General features: G+C 44.3%; 1 protein-coding gene across 1 annotated transcript in view; it reads right to left on the bottom strand.

Annotated features, from left to right (window-relative positions):
• The window catches only part of USP8 (ubiquitin specific peptidase 8), a 41,642-nt gene that overhangs the window by 8,677 nt on the left and 16,152 nt on the right, over window positions 1-16,813 (bottom strand). Inside the window, exons 6-14 of the mRNA XM_060259734.1 lie at window positions 15,785-15,836; window positions 14,239-14,398; window positions 12,450-12,612; window positions 11,396-11,540; window positions 10,028-10,260; window positions 8,410-9,006; window positions 2,202-2,291; window positions 1,341-1,421; window positions 834-1,099 (exon numbers count right to left, since the gene is read on the bottom strand). Of these exons, the coding sequence (XP_060115717.1) occupies window positions 834-1,099; window positions 1,341-1,421; window positions 2,202-2,291; window positions 8,410-9,006; window positions 10,028-10,260; window positions 11,396-11,540; window positions 12,450-12,612; window positions 14,239-14,398; window positions 15,785-15,836 (1,787 nt within the window). The remainder of the gene's footprint in view (window positions 1-833; window positions 1,100-1,340; window positions 1,422-2,201; window positions 2,292-8,409; window positions 9,007-10,027; window positions 10,261-11,395; window positions 11,541-12,449; window positions 12,613-14,238; window positions 14,399-15,784; window positions 15,837-16,813) is intronic.

The following is a 16,813-nucleotide window of genomic DNA, read 5'->3' as shown; positions in this document are numbered from 1 at the left end:
AGAAAACATTTTCATTCTTGATACGTTGTTTTTTAGAAGCCGCTTATTCCATTTATATGTTCCATCCCTCTGGGTTTTCTACCAAGAAATGAATTATAAATAAGGGAGAAGGGGCAAGTAAAGCCAAGCAACAACTCAAAATAGTTTTTTTGTTTAGGCAAGTGGCATTGACTGGTTAAAATAACACAGCCTTGTCCACAGCCATGATGCAGCGATGGCTGAGACCTTATTCTGTCTAAAATATAATGCTTGCTGTTCACAGATCCTGTATCTCTCAGAACCCCTAAACCAGTAATGTCAAGCATCTATGATCCTTCATGTGTCCCACTAACCGCCACACCACATTTAGCAAATATCCCACAGAACTATATCCTTTCCTTTCCTTTAATCTGATTCAAGCTCATTGACTAAAAGTCTTGACTAATCAAAAAACCCCATCTGTTAAGTAACATTATCTGGATACAACACTAAACCAATGGAAAAAATCTAACAACAGTGGAAATTGGTCAGATAAAAGGAGTAAAACTAGCTTGCGGTGAGACAAAGACGAAAAATTATACAGGTGCTGTGTTAAAAACCTATTTCCAAGGCTAATAATAAAGAGGGCATTCCAACAAAATATGTATTAAAGTACCAATTTTCCCCAGAGGACAATCACAAAGGCAGTCTGAGTAAGGAACCTTTCTTAATCTTCCCTTTATAACAGCAGTGAGCTGCGCATTCAATCGGGCTAATAGGAATGCTCTAAAGTAATTTGGAGTAGTGACATCCTATAAGACTATTTGGGATAGTGAGATCCTATAAGGCTATCAGGGCAGGTGCAGCAGACATACTTATTCTCACGATTAACTGTAGGCGTGATGATGATTTTCTTCCTCTCTTCCTCTTGAATGGCCTGAGTGATGTCTGGCGAAGAGTAAGAGCGCTTCAGCTTGGAGTGTTCCCTTTCCCGTTGGTCAACAACAGTCTGGGGCTTTGGCTTATGAGTGGGCGGTGTGGAAGGAGGCGTGGCAGACTGAGTAATTTCTGGTGGGTACATGTGGACGGTGTTGGTTGGGGAATGATAGTAACGGAAGGTCCCGGTGACCGGATCAAGAAACTTCGAGGGACGTGTGCAGAAAAAGAAATGGGGAAGAGTTAAATGAAACCTCAGATGGTTCAGAACAACTATCACGCAAAGACATGCTGGGAGCTTGTGAGGAACGATCTGGAAACCCCATGCCCACATCCCAAAGCCTCATCCTTCAGGATTCTAGAAATCCTTATGGGCTTCAGCCAGCTAATTTTCCTCCCATCCCCTTTAATTGACACTCAACATTAACGTTAGAAGTTATGCTTACCTTTACCCAACCAGAAGGTAGTCCTGGCACTATCCTGCCCATCTCCTCACTCCTGGCCCTTGTTAATGGTTCCCGCTGGGGCTTAAAAAAAAAGGGGGGGGGGTGAAAACTATGACACAAGAAAAGATAAGAACACAACATATTGCGCACTTTGCCTGTCTTTGGGATGATGCATACAAAAGAAGGACAGCACAATGATTTCGGCAAATGCAAAACTCTATCTGGGAACTTTTCCAAAGAGCCAGCAGATGGACAACAATGGGAGAGGGAATCTGGAAGGCAAGAAGTCTGACTTGAGGTGTGGGCACAGTCAGCTGTTGAACAAGGACTGACTAGTGAAGGTAGCGCTGGAGGTGAATTTCTAAGGATCTGAGCTCTATGGGTCAGAGCGTTCAGCTGGAGAGCTCAGTGGCTTGAGAGAATGAATCTGTGGGGAAGTCTGTCATTCTAATTGCACCTCTACTCAGAGCTCAACAGGTGGTCTTGCCCAAGAAACTTTCTCTGAGGGTTCGCCTAAGTATTATCAACCTCCTGCATACATAAAACAATGAAACCAGACAACTCACTTCCTGCACTAACTTTTAGTGTCCTGAAGAGATCCCAGAACAAAAAAGGCTCTTCATGCTGAAGAACTCAAAGTTCTAAAGAAGTTTTTAACCTAGCAGCAAGATGACCAACATCGCACATGAGCAATCCCCTGAATCTGCTTTTTATTGGGAAACACGTGTATTTATGAAACATAACACAAATGGTTATGGATTCCTCTTATAAAGAGGAAGTAGTTACATGACAACAGATACAAAATGAGTTGATGTTATGGCAACTGCTCTAGATTGCTTGAGCTATGCACAATGCATTTACTTTATTTTTTTCAGAATCTTGTTCAGTTTCCTCTCTACTGGCTCCTGGCTTTTGAGATTCTGTTTCTGGATGTTCTTTAAGCCCAGTCTGCTGCAAAAAAGAGATTTTAAAAGGGAAACTTTCAGTTTTTATATAGAAATGTAGAAAGCTTCAAAAGAGTGGTCTTTTAATTAATGCTCTGTATTTTTAAAAAACTGCTCTAAATGAGAAAGAAATAGTGAGAGAACATTTTCATTGCTAAAGAGAATACAGACCCACAAAACAAGATTTTTGCTAGTTCTACTGATAAATATTTTAAAGAAACTGCTGATCAAGGGAATGTTATGCTCATCCTGTGACTTGGTAGTAGGGTTGCCAAGTCCAATTCAATAAATATCTGGGGACTTTGGGGGTGGAGCCAGGAGACTTTGGGGTGGGGCCAGGTTGGAACAAGTACAATTGAACTCCAAAGGGAGTTCTGGCCATCACATTTAAAGGGACAGCACACCTTTCCAATGCCTTCCCTCAATTAGAAATAATGAAGGATAGGGGCCCCTTCTTTGGGGGCTCAGAGAATTGGCCCCCCTGGTCCAATCCTTTTGAAACTTGGAGGGTGTTTTGGAAAAAGGCATCATATACTATGCTGCAAATTTGGTGCCTCTACCTCAAAGAACAGAGTCCCAGACACCCGCAGATCAATTTCCCATTATTCCCTATGGGAATCGTTCTCCATAGGGAATAACAAGAGTGCCCAGTAGACATTTCCCTCCCCCCCCTCGCTTTCTAAAGTGGGGGGGGAGGGCCTCCAAACCGGGAAATCCCCTGCCCCCACCTGGGGATTGGCAACCCTCCCTCTCTCACACACACACGCACACAGTTACTGGGTCTGGTTACTTGCTCTGAAAACGAAAGCAAAACAAACAGAAGCTGCTGTTGCCTCATGAAGTGCTTCCTGTTTCCTGTTCAACTTTAAAGGCACACAAACAACAGAAACACACACCGTTTGCAGGTTTCTAAACCTGCCTGAGCTTTAGAGGTAGGTGGTGGCTGTGGGGGCGAGGCTTCCCCCTGCCAGCCAGCTGACTGGGGGCAGGAGTAAGCCTGTAAAATCGGGGGATCCCCCGCTGGGACCTGGGAATTGGGAAGTCTACATGGTAGTTTTCAAGTAGGGTTGCCAAGTCCAATTTAAGAAATATCTGGGGACTTTGGAGGTGCAGCCAGGAGACTTTGGGGGTGGAGCCAAGATCAAGGCTGTGACAAGCATAATTGAACTCCAAAGGGAGTTCTGGCCATCACATTTAAAGGGATGGCACACCTTTTCAATTCCTTCCTTCCATAGGAAATAATAAAGGATAGGGGCGCCTTCTTTTGGGGCTCATAGAATTGGACCCCCTGGTCCAATCGTTTTGAAACTTGGGGGATATTTTGGGGAGAGGCACTAGATGCTGTACTGAAAATTCGGTGCCTCTACCTCAAAAATCAGTCCCCCCAGAGCCCCACGGATCAATTATCCATTATTTTCTATGCGAATAAATCTTCATAGGGAATAACAGAGTTCCCAGCAGACATTTCCCTCCCCTCCCCCTGCTTTCTGATGACCCTGAAGCGGGGGGAAGGCTTCCAAACCAGGGGATCCCCTGCCCCCACCTGGGGATTGGCAACCCTACCTGCAAGCTACCTAATAATAATAATAATAATAATAATAATATAAAAGCCCTTTCATGGTGGCAAAATGAAGCACCTTGATTGATTAGGACTGTACTGCATCAACCTTTGGCCCATCAAACCATCAATCAAGGTCTGTTGCATTCCATTGGCTGAGGGTGGGAGGAGGAGGGAAACAAACACAGAAAGCCTTCCCCCTATTGGCTGAGGGCTTCTGGAGCCTGAGTGTATAAAAGGCAGGCTGCTCTATTTTCATATTCCTGTTAGTCTTAAGAAGTTGGTTGAAATACAGCAGATGGTTCTGGTGAGTAAATTTCCCCAGTGAGATCACAAAAGTGTGTGCTTGTAAACTGTGTTTATTTGGCTGCCTTGTGAGAGAGATTGTGTGTGCTCACTTTAATTTAGTGGAAGTGCAGTCAGCTGATGGGGGGGGGGACAAGGAAATGAAGACTGTATTCAGGGGAATGGCAATGTTGTAATTTTATTTTTTTAGGCCGGGGAGGGGGGGAATGGGAAAGTCTCCTGGCTCCACCACCCAAGTCCCCAGGTATTTTCTGAGTTGGACCTGGCAACCCTACAGCCAAGCTTGGTTCTGTCAGTAAAAGGCAGTGAGGGGAGGAGGCCCTTTCCAGGCCTATTTTGATGCCACCTGACTGGTATGACTTAACTAGGCCTGGCTGCTTGCTCCTGTTCAGAAAATACAAAAAACAAAACAAAACCCACCCACCTACTGTGATATACTGGCTAATAGTATATTAAGTAAAACATTTTAAGTAGTCATATAAATCATTTTTAAACACATTATAAAGAAGCTCAGCTTTGCAAGATTGCAAAGAAAAGTCCATCCAACAAGCACCTGGCTCATTTCATCAAAAGTCTTCCTCAGGAGTATTTTTATTTTCTTCAAAGTTGTCAGCTTCTTATTACAATTCAGTGTTAATACTGGGAGCCAGTCAGGTCTTAACCTCTTCTCTAAACAGATGCAAAAGCCTTCTGAATTTGGCTGGCAAAATGCTCTCTGCAACCTCTTTATTTTCTTCAGAATTTCTCAAGTGGGAATAAACCATGGTGATTATAGCAAGCTACAACACAAAGCTGGATGGAAGTGGATAACTTTCAAAATTTTTAAATGAGTAATTTTAAAATATATATATTTTTTATGATTATTAAGAACTTACCTCTCAATCTCACTTAAGTGTTTATATTTATACTAGAGGCAAGCCAGTCCTCAATCTCTTCCCTGACCAGATCCAAAAGCTTTCTGGATTTGGCTGGTCAAATGCTCTCTAAATTACATTTATCAGGAGCCAGCTATTCCTGAACCTCTTTCTAACCAAATGCAAAAGCCTTCTGAATTTTGATAACAAAATGCTCTCAATACCACTTAAGTGTTTAATTTAGAAGCAATTTAGAACCAATCCTGAACCTCTTCTATAACTAGATGCAAAAGCCTTCTGAATTTTACTGGCAAAATGCTCTCTCCAACAAGCTTGAAAACTAACTCTACTTAAAGAAAACTATTCTAGGTAACTCCATGCAGCTGTGTCTTGGATATTTCTTTCTTAAAGGTATAAGACAAAGAGATATAGTAAAGATTCACAAATGGTGTTCCATTAGATCCTCAGGGAAATAATAGGTTTCTGGTATGATTTTAAAATGTTTTAAATACTCCACTGATGTATCGTTGGAAGGGGATGGTGCTGCAGTTCTTTAGTAAATGTGAGAGAGAGAGCTCAGTTCATCTCTTAAAATTATTATATTTAAAGTACATTTAAGTGGAAGTATGATATATGATTTCAGCCCACAATCACTTTGACAGCCACTGTGATGTGACAGTCAGCGCTTCAGGGAAGGGTCTGCCAGACCCAGGTTCCTACTGTGGAAGCTGACTGGGGGATTTCAGGCCGGTCACAGCCTAACCTACCTCATAGGGTTGTGCAAATCAAAAGGAAAATTATATAAGCTGCTTTGATCCCCACTGTGGAGAAAGACGGGGAGGGTGGGGGGAGATGGAAAGTGAGGGGCCAGATAAAGGTAGGCTGAGAGTTGGCTGGGAAGGAGAGAGGGTTGCCAACTCCAGGTTGGGAAATTCTTGGAGATTAGAGGGGTGGAGCCTGGAGAAGGTGAGATTTGAGGAAGAATGGGAACTCAGACAGGTACAGTGCCATAGACTCCACCCCCAAGCCAGCCAGTTCCTCCTGGGGAACCATTGTTGCCAATCTCCAGGCATGGCCTGGAGATAGAACTACAGCTGCTCTCCAGATGGGCAGATACCAGTTCCCCGGGAGAAAATGGTACACTCTGAGACATTATGCCCTGCTGAGGTCACCGCCTTGCCCCCCCCCCCCCAACAGCCAGTGTGACATGGCAGTTGGCACTTCAGATCAGGGTCTGCCAGATCCAGCTTCTTGCTGTGGAAGCTCTGAGTGATTTCAGACAAGTCACAGACTTTTGGACGAGTCACAGACTTTCAGCCTAACCTGCCTCACAGGGTTGTTGTCCTGCAGATAAAAAGTAGGGAGAGGAGAATGATGTAAGTTGCTTTGGTCCCCACTGTGAAAAAAGACTGCACTTTTCCTAGACAGAGGCTGCGGGGGGGGGGGGGGGGGGAGATAGAAAGCAATCTACCCCATCTCTTCTTTCTGGTAGATTGCTTTCTATCTCCCCCCCTTGCAGCCTCTGTCTAGGAAAAGTGCAGTCTTTTTTCACAGTGGGGACCAAAGCTTAGGTTATCAGAGAAGGGGGTATCTTCAGAAAGACCCCCTTCTCTGATAACCTACCTCACATTTCCCCACTTTCTCCATTTCCCTTCCCAACCACTGCCTTCCTGACATACCTTGCCTCCCTTTATCTTTTCCTTCCCTCCCCAGCCCCCTGCCAAGGACAAGAAATTCACCCATAGCAAATTTCTAGCACCCCACAACCAGCCTTATTACTAGTGCATTCAGAAGACCTTAATTAAGTGCTGAGGATATAATTTGCCTCAAATACATGCCAGCTGTGTGGGAAGAGCTGATCTTTAACTATCATAGTTGGGGACCATATGATGCTTATTAACTTGGTCTGTGGAGGGGGAAGCAGAGACCCCTACCCTCCATCAGAGGCACTTGGTTATAATTCCAGATAATGGTCTCTTAATATATTTGCAGTTAGTGCATTCTATTACTTCTGCTTGTGTTAAAATTTTCATCTAAATACCAGATGAATGCTTTCCCAGACAAAGACTTCAGTTTTGTTACATTCAGCATGGACACAGGCAGAGAACAAAGGCAAGTAAAACATTTTTGTAGCCTGGTAACCTGTATGGATTTTAACTGCAAGGCTGTTCTAACTGTCAAAGCCAGATACTCCCAAATATCACCAGACAAAAGTTTTCAGCAGGAGGGGTATGTGAAGGGGGGTATGTGGAGAGTGTAACTGTATGGTGACTCAGGAAATCTCTGCCGCCTAGAAAAGCAGAAAGTGGCTGTTGCAGCTTCTACTCACGGTCTGGGAGCAATGAAAACATCAGAGATGCCCTGCTAGAGCAGACCAGTAGTCCATCTAGTCCAGCATTTTATGGGAGAGGGGCACTGGTTTAGTGGAAAAGCCTCCACTTTGCATGCAGGGCCCATGTTCAATCCATGGCATCTCCACTTTTAACAAAAATCAGGTAGTAGGTGATGGGAAAGACCCGAGACCCTGGAAACCCACTGCTGGTCAGAGTTCACAAAACTGACCTTGATGGTCTGATTCAGTATATGGCACCTTCATGTGTGTTTCATACAATGGCCAACCAGTTGCCATGGAGGTCAACAAACAAAAGCATACAGGTCCCCTTTGATATTTCCTCTTAGCCTTGGTATTGTTACTGCCTCTGGATTAATGCTACTGCCCCTTTATTCACTGTGGCTAATAGCCACTGTTGGAGCTATCTACCTAAATTCCTCTGGATTAATGCTCTGCCCCTTTATTCATTGTGGCTAATAGCCACTGTTGGAGCTATCTACCTAAATTCCTCTGGATTAATGCTCTGCCCCTTTATTCATTGTGGCTAATAGCCACTGTTGGAGCTATCTACCTAAATTCCATTCTAAAGCCATCTATGCTTCAAGCCATCACTACATCCAATATAAGAACATTAGACAAAAATGGAAAGTACAGCCTCCCTGAGCTTCCCCCCAGCACAGGTCGTAGCTAGACTCAAACTGGCTTTTGTTGCCCTGGTGAACAGAGAGAAACTCCCCTTCCCCCGGCCCCTGGTTTGGCCAGACCTGTTGTGATTAGACCACACGCCTCACCCCCGCCGCCTGAGAGGACAGAGGAGAGGGAGGCCCACCACCACAAGGGTGAATGTTGCACTGCCTTCCTTCCTTGCTTCCTTGCAAACTCCCTGTTGCCCATTAGCTCCCTGAGGCACAGACCTGGCCCTGCCTCATGGTAGTGCTACGGCTGAAACACCATTTAGTTTAAATGGCACACTCTTTTAGAAGCAAGGCCCCTTTTCTCAGAATCCAGCCTGAAAATAAAAGCACTTTGCAAGGGAGACTCTCTGCTTTGTTTTTACACCGGCTGAGCTGCTCACCTTGTTTGAGACCAAATCCCCCCTCGCAGCTGCCCGAGACTCCTCTGCAAATCTCCGCCTTTGTGCTTCTGGCGTCCGGGTGACCTTTTCTTTTTCATTGACAAAGTTGCTCCCAACATCTAGTTTTTTCCTCCCTTCTGGGGGGGTCTCACTTACAATTTGACTTGTTTTTTTAATTTCTTTTAGCTCTGTGGGGGCTTTCTCCAGCTCCTGCTTTTCGTCCATCTCTCTGCTAGCCTGTGGTTCTCTTTCGCCTCTCTCCATTTCTTCTTTTGTTTTTTCCTTACTTTCCATTTCTTCCTGTTCCACTCTGCCTTTCTGCCTTTGGTCTTGCTTCTCCTGTCTGAGCCACTCTCTCTGTTCTTCCTGGTTTTTCTCCTGCAGCTCTTTTTCTTGCTTGCTCTTCTCCTTTTCTGTCAGCTCGTGGCCTTTCTCTTCCTCTGCCAGACCAGGTTTTGTATCCAATGGGGGTTTTGTGGAACGATCAGGAACTACTTTTCCATTTGAAACCATCTGCTTGCCAATGGTTGGGCTCTCCGCTTTTGACCTATTAGCATCATCTGGAATTTTTACTGAAGGCTTTTTTGTACGATCAATCTGGATCAATGTTAAAATAAAAAGATGAAACTATTTTTAAAAAAAGACTAGGCTTTACTATCATTTTTCTTTGGATGAAAGGTTGTTGTACAGCTAAAACTTCCTATGGCCAAGCAACTTATTTAGGCAACATACAACTGACTGCATGCATTCACCCTCTGTTTGGATGGTATCTGTGGTTTTCCATACCCACAAATGTGCTGGGGGAGAGATCAGGTTGAACACAAGATCTCTCCTGCTCCTGTGAGGATGCAACCTCAGCCATGCACAGCACAGTGGTTATGAGACTGCACTGTGAATCAGGAAGTGCCCGGTCTAAACTTCACCTCCCCCATGGACTCACTAGGGGGCCTCAGGCATGCCATTCTCTCAGTCCTTCACACCTGCCACATGGAGATAATGCTGATCTACCTTACAGGGCTGCTGTATGGATTGTAACAAGATAAAGCAACTTGAAGATTTTGAAGAAGGTACTATTGAGTTGCAGTGAACTCCTGCTGACTCCATCTGCAGGGTGTTCCAAACAAGAGAGCCCCAGAGGTGATTTGCCACTGCCTTCTTCTGCACAGCAACCCAAGTCTTCCTTGGTGGTCTCCCATCCAAGTACTGCGCATGGCTGATCTTGCTTGCCTTACAAGCTCTGAACACTTTGAAGTGCTAGATAAATACTAATTTTATCAGTCTCTCAGGCTCAGGAGAGACCGCTTGAGGGCATTCATGGCTCTAGGGCAGGAGGGCATGACCCCAAGGCTTCATTCCTTCCAGGAAAACTTCCAAGGGGTGGGGACTAGAACAGGGTTTGAACAGACCCTTAGTGAGGCTGCTCCATTTCACAGATGAGCAGCTCTCCCTCCCCCAAAGATCCAAATTTCAAAAGTAGCTTGTGATTTGGTGAATGTAGGCAACTGCCCCAGAAAAAAAAGGAGAGAAGTGCCTTGAACAACCTATATAAGAACAAACTTGTCTCCTCCTTTCTCCCTTTCCCCTTACTAAGAGGACTGGAAAGTGCTGTACAGCTGACCTGAGGAATAATCTTCACAGAAGATGCTGGCTGCAAAACAGAAGATGTGCCATCGGACTTAGCAGCAACAGCAACGGATCCAGTAGGAGTTGCTGGTTTCAGTGTCTCCCCTCTCCCTTCCTTGTCATTTGCCATTTCAGGTCTTTCAGGCATTTCAATGGTGGAAGGTTTGACATGGACAACTGGTACCACAGGTGGAGCTGGCTCTTCCAAAGATGGGTATGTAAAATCCACTAGAAAACCACAAAAAGAAGGAGCATTTTAAAGCTGAGGTGGGTGGGTGGGGAGAGAGAAATCTTCACAATGCGAAGAGCTACTCTAGTAATGGTATGGTACTATCTGCAGATGATGTATGTAAGTGCCATCAAGCTGCAACCAACTTATGGTTCCCCATCCAGGCACCAACCTCTTAGCTTCTAAGATCTTATAAGATAAAACTACACAATGCTGCCTTCCAGGCCTTTTTTTGTAGAAAAAGCCCAACAGGCACTCATTTGCATATTAGGCCACATCCCCTGACATCACCATTGTTTTTCACAGGGCTTTTTGTAGAAAAGCCCAGCAGGAACTTATTTGCATATTAGGCCACACCCCGATGCCAAAGCCAGCTGGAACTGCATTCCTGCTCAAAAAAAGCCCTGCTGCCTTCCCTACCTACACAGACTACAGAACCAGATGGTCAGAAGAAGCAAATGAAATACTGCAAACTAACTAAATTGATCACTTTATGAACCAGAAAATAATTTGGCATAGCATATGGAAGGGGTTTTGAGCTATTTATATTTATTTCAGTTTGCATCCTGCATGTCTTTGCAGTAGAGGAAGCAGTCAGAGAAGATATAAAACCAGTTCAGATAGACAAAAATGCAACTTCTAGCTGGTTACATGGTGCCTTTATTTCCTTCCCTATTTTGAATGTAAAGCAGGTGGAAAGCCTTGTGTAGCACACAGATTATTTTCCCGGCCTGCATTTATTAGGCAATGTATCACCTAGAATGAGACTTTGCAAATGTGAAAGCAAATGGCAGGGGGAGGGGGAAGGACTGGGTTTATTTCTCAAGCTGTATTTTAAAAGGCCCTTTAAAAAGCAAACATTTGATGGCACAGAGTGAGGAAGATGCTGGGTACTGATTTTTAGAACATCAGTGTATTCTGATGGTTGTAAATCACCTGGGTCTTTTTCTGGTAGGGAAATAATGCTAAAAATTTAAAATAATTAAAATAAGCATGTTTTGGAAGAGAACCTCTATATCCTGATCTTTCGGCAGCAAATCCCACTGCTTTCCATAGGAGTTGCTCCCAAGAAAGTAATGCACAGGACTGCAGTACTAGAAAGACTTACGTGAGAAACGTGTCTTTCATACTCACGTGAGACAGACACTGCTTCGTTCTTGCTGCGTTGGGGTGGAGTTACTTTTGCATTTGTTGTGTACTGGGGATAGCAGAGAAGCCAGTTCTCATACCCTCCTTCTAAGACCAAGGGCTCATTCTGTAGTACAGCTTTACTTTCCCACTGAAAGTGAAAGATGGGGTAGTTTACCAAAAGAAATCCCAACCCCACACCACCCCAAAAATCCATACCCAAAAAACATTCCGAGCCACACTTCAATCCGATTGCATTAATGTATAAAATGTGGCAAAGGACCGAGAACGAGATTTTGGAATTTAACATCTGACAACAAAATTGTATGTAACACTTTTTTGCAAAAATAATAGCTAGCACAGGACTCACTGCATACACTCTGGAACACCTTATTTTAAATGCAAGAAGTTTGGTTCAGCATCACACAGATAACAAATAGCCACTAAAGACCGAAAGAGGAAATGAAGCTTTTTCCCTGCCTACCTTTTCCAGTCTAAATTACTGTCGCATACACACGTGCACATATACATAGAGAGACATTAAAAAGCCATGCAATGCTGCTTAAAGAACATCTCTTCCTTTCTAGCTTTTTGAAATTACACTGGAACAATCAGTGCAAAGACTGAAAACATTATGTTGCCACAGCCCTTTCATTCAATGGCCTGAGAAGACATCATATTTAGCCACAGTCTGATGTTTTAACTTTGGCGTAAGATCCCCAAGTGTGCAACAAAACCATGCTTTATCTTGAAAACTGCCTACAGCCCAATACAGATGTAGTACTAGCATAAAGCCACCTCAAACTATTTTAATCTCCTACTATGTGGCCAATCTTAAACCACATTTGGACAAAATACTTAACCATGTATGCATGAGGCCAATATCCCACATGGAAATTTATATACACTTAATTAACAGCCCTTGAAACAATAAACTAAACAAAAGCTTCAGTTTGTTGACAGGCTTTATAAAAACACTGACATCTGAATGTCAAGATTATGTCTACTGAGTTTCTCTGATCCAAGGTAATTAGACAGATGTAAGCCTGAATCTTCTCACCTTGAAAAGTGCATCTTTGAGGCTCCACAGGGGTGTTCCTAATTGCAAGTCTTTTACAGAACTAAACCAGTCAAGCAGAACAATATAATTGACTTGCCCCCTTTCTTTCCAAGGCTCTTTGGAAGCATCTGGGAGTTTAGCTTCGATCCAGTTAGCGGTGACTCTGAAACAAGCATATAATGAAGGAACACAAGAAAATATTTCAACTCAACGAGTCAATTTGCCACTTATGCGGTGCAAGGGCAGGACATGATCAGTTGCCCCAACCTTGTACCTTGCAATCTAGACTTCCATGCAACAAAAATAAAACAAACCAGCCCAACTCTGGGAGGCTAGACTATGCAGAAGAAGGTGATATTGGATTTATATCCCACCTGCCACTCTGGATCTCAAGAGTCTCAGAGCGGCTCACAATCTCCTTTACCTTCCTTCCCCACAACAGGCACCCTGTGAGGTGGGTGGGGCCGAGAGAGCTCTCCCAGAAGCCGCCCTTTCAAAGACAACTCTGTGAGAGCTATGGCTGACCCAAGGCCAATCCAGCAGTTGCAAGTGGAGGAGTGGGGAATCAAACCTGGTTCTCCCAGATAAGAGTCCATGCACTTAACCAAACTGGCACATTGATCACGGCACTAGGAGAACACTGTTTCTAAGGTTAGTTAGCTACTAGCACCTGAGTGCCTTCTCACACCAATGGTGTGTGTGCCTGAGAACAAGGCCCAGGACTACAAAGTCCATATCCTGGCATGTCTTTTTAAATTTGTGCTGGGAAGATCAGCCTACCTACTTCCTTGCTCACCCCCACAAGTCAAAACTGGCTCCTTATCAAAGAGACCCAGCATGGTAGCAGTGAGCAGAATGAAGGGAGAGGGAATCAGCCACAACTCCACCCTGAACCAACAAATGCTTTCATTCACTCCCTTGGAATGCTCCCCCCCTGCCCAGAACCCATCGATGCCCCCAGAATTACTTAATACGTCCCCCTTCCCTCCTCATGTAACACACTGAGGGCAAGCACCGTGCAGTGGTTGGTCTGCTGGACCAGGATCTGGAGACTTGTGCCATGGAGAGAAAGCTGGGCATAAATGACGTAAAATAAACCAAATACTGATGGGAATATTGCTACCTACCACCACTACCATGTTGCTGTCAATTAAATCAGGATTATTCCACAGGGGTTATACTTCTTTCCTCACATTCTCCCAGCCCTCTAAGAGTATAAAGTGATGCCTCAGCTTTGCCTTTGTGTTCTTCATAAGAATATTGTTGAGGCTTGTTGAGTCCTTTTTTTTTCTTTTTGATTCATTTACACTAGTGAGCACTACCATATCCCCTGGTAAAAAGTTCCACAGTCCTACTAAACACCCCCAATAAAGAGAAAAAGGTGTGCATGCTTGAGCTCTTTTTATTGCAGCTGGAGAAACAGATGCCACAACATTTTCTTCCCTGTTCTGCTTCCGACAAACAGTAAACATCCAACGAGTATGTAAGTCTTAAGGGAAGGACGGTGGCTCAGTGGTAGAGCATCTACTTGGGAAGCAGAAGGTCCCAGGTTCAATCCCTGGCATCTCCAAAAAAGGGTCCAGGCAAATAGGTGTGAAAAACCTCAGCTTGAGACCCTGGAGAGTAGCTGCCAGTCTGAGAAGACAGTACTGAGTTTGATGGACCAAAGGTCTGATTCAGTACAAGGCAGCTTCATATGTTCATATGTTAATAATAATACATTTTATTTATATCCCACCCTCCCCGCCGGAGCAGGCTCAGGTTCTGCTAGGAAAAGTTCATTTCATACCCAGGACTGATAGCCTCTTCTGGAACGCTGATGGAGTTGATAATGCAGGACTCCTGATAATCCTTCAGGCTCCGGGCATCCATGACCATTAGCTTGATGCTCTTGTCCATCATCATCATAAACAGTTTCTCCGCTGTGATCCCTCCTGGAGGAACAGCAGCTATTTAGAAAGGGCAATGTAAAGTGAGGCACAGCCTACTACGGGAACTTCTGCAAATAACTGGAAAGATTACTGAAATAAAGGGTTTTTGTAGCAGGAACTCCTCTGCACATTAGGTCACACACCCCTGATGTTGCCAATCCTCCAAGAGCTTACAGGGCTCTTATTACTGAGCCTACTGTAAGCTCCAGGAGGATTGGCTACATCAGGGGTGTGTGGCCTAATATGCAAAGGAGTTCCTGCTACAAAAACCCCTCTGCAGAAATACAATATTCTCCCAGAAAAAGAGAAGACGGTGGGTTCTCAGCTGTTTTACTGAAACACATTTATGATAAAACAAAGCTTCTCAACAGCAGTGAGCATGCGCCAGCCTCTCTCTACCACCAGCCCAAGGACCAAGCACCACAAAAACCTGCAATCCCTCCCTTCCAAGGGGTATTGCCATGACAAAGGGAAGATTAGCCTTGTCCCAGATGCTGGCCAGAGAACGAACAGCTGCAGGAAGCTAGCTTTCCTCCTTCCTGACCCAAAGATCTTTGCTCCTAGTGCCCTGTAGCTGCAATAATGAAAGGAAGGTCATTCAGACCTCTGTTACTGACCACTAGGCTAGGGACCATCACCTGCATGCACCCCAGGCCAGAACCACCAGCAAGACCAGACCAGCCAGATTCAAATGGAACAAGAATGTCTGTTAGCTTTATTCTGACAACTGCTTATAAGTGCACAGTTCTGCTATTTCTGTATGGTGGCACTGGTCAGCTGTGAAGTTGTTTTGCAAGATATCTAATGTAATTAGTAAGACACTGAAGAGAACAGTGATATGCAGTCCATTGCTGATTCTGTTTGGACAAATGGAAAAAGAGCATGGGTAGCTACTGGAAAACATGATGGCTGCAGCAAGATTGGCCACTGCAAAATTTGACCACTGCAAAATTTGGACACAACTGATGACAGCCGCAAGGTGATTATGGTTCAGGAAGTGTGGAAACAGTATGATTATGGACACATTCAGTCCATAGCCCAAAGCAGTCAGAAAGGGATTCTTTTTTTTTCCCTTTGGGCTATTTCAATTGCTTTCAGAAGAATGCTCCATGGTGCGGCCATACAATCCAATAAGAGTTTCCCTTGGGCATGTTTGCAAGATAGCATTTGCTCATATCCAGGAATTCCATATTTCAGAGTGGGAAGAAATTCTCCCCTTGGTCCCAGTGGATATAATATGGGGAGGGGGAAAGGAGAGTTTCTTTTTTCTGTTCTATCGGGGCCTATTTCCATGAACACCTTCTGTAGTGCACACCCACTCTTTGCTTGTACTCTGCTGAGGCCTGGCCTACCTAGCCAGGGTTTTAGGGTGGGAGAGAGAACTAATTTGTACATGTCACTTACCAGTTTCAGGCTGCTCCTTTCTTTCTGCTGAACCCTTCTTCTCACCATTGATCTAAATTATTTTTAGAAAAACATTTAGAAACCACTTTATTCCTCACACACACAAACACATCCCTTTCCAGAAACAGAGATTCCTGGGTAAATATGGCCTGGTCTAGGCATGCAGCAGATTGATGTGGCAGAGTTTTAAAAAGGGCAAAACAAACTGCACCACTTCAGACTGCAGGTGGTGGCGGTGAGGTCACATTTGTAATGATCTCCATGAAAAAAACAAGTTTACCCCTACTCTTCCCTATGCTATGCTAATTTTCCACTTACAGGTCATTATTAATTACTACTTTGAAAAACATAATCATATACCTGAGCTCTCAAATGGTACACCCACTACCTTATTCTGTTTTGTGTATAAACACGAGTCCCGTTTCTTCACTATTTGCTACTTTCTGAAACAACCAGCAAGAGCAGCTGTATGAGAACAGACCCATCCACTGAAACTGCAGTCATGAGGAAGAAAAAGGTGAAATGGAAGTGGCCCCTGTGCCGCTATGAAAGACATTTTTTAAAGGACAGAAATGAAACTGGAGCAAAATGTTCTCTAGAATTAATTCATGATGTCAGACTACTGCTTACAGAGACCTACTTCTCCATCAATAGGTCTGCTGCTCCCTGGGTGTCTGCTGGGGAGTGGGATGCAGCGCCTGCTCTCCTTGGAATTCTAAATTTACTGTTTTCGAGTGGTTTTTTAGTGCACCTGAAACATATACACTTCCAACAGGTCCGACCTACAGTGTGCTCTGAGTGACCTTGACCACTTCGCCCACCCACACCTCAAATTATTTCTGCAGATGTCCCTGGCTAATAAACTTCCTGAACTTACTGAAGATCAGTAAGGGAAAATGAATGAAACCATGGAAAGATGAGTCCTCATCAGTGGAGTTGGATTTGCCCTGAGCCCCTGTTGGCAGATGCTCCCTGGGAGGCAGTTTCCTCAGTGCCTCCTTGCAGGGTCTCTTTGCTGGCACTAGCCCC

Source organism: Heteronotia binoei, chromosome 19 (assembly GCF_032191835.1).
Source record: "Heteronotia binoei isolate CCM8104 ecotype False Entrance Well chromosome 19, APGP_CSIRO_Hbin_v1, whole genome shotgun sequence".
In the NCBI taxonomy this organism is placed as follows: domain Eukaryota; kingdom Metazoa; phylum Chordata; class Lepidosauria; order Squamata; family Gekkonidae; genus Heteronotia; species Heteronotia binoei.
The sequence above is the reverse complement of the archived record's forward strand: the minus strand, read 5'-3'. Positions and strand labels throughout refer to the sequence as shown.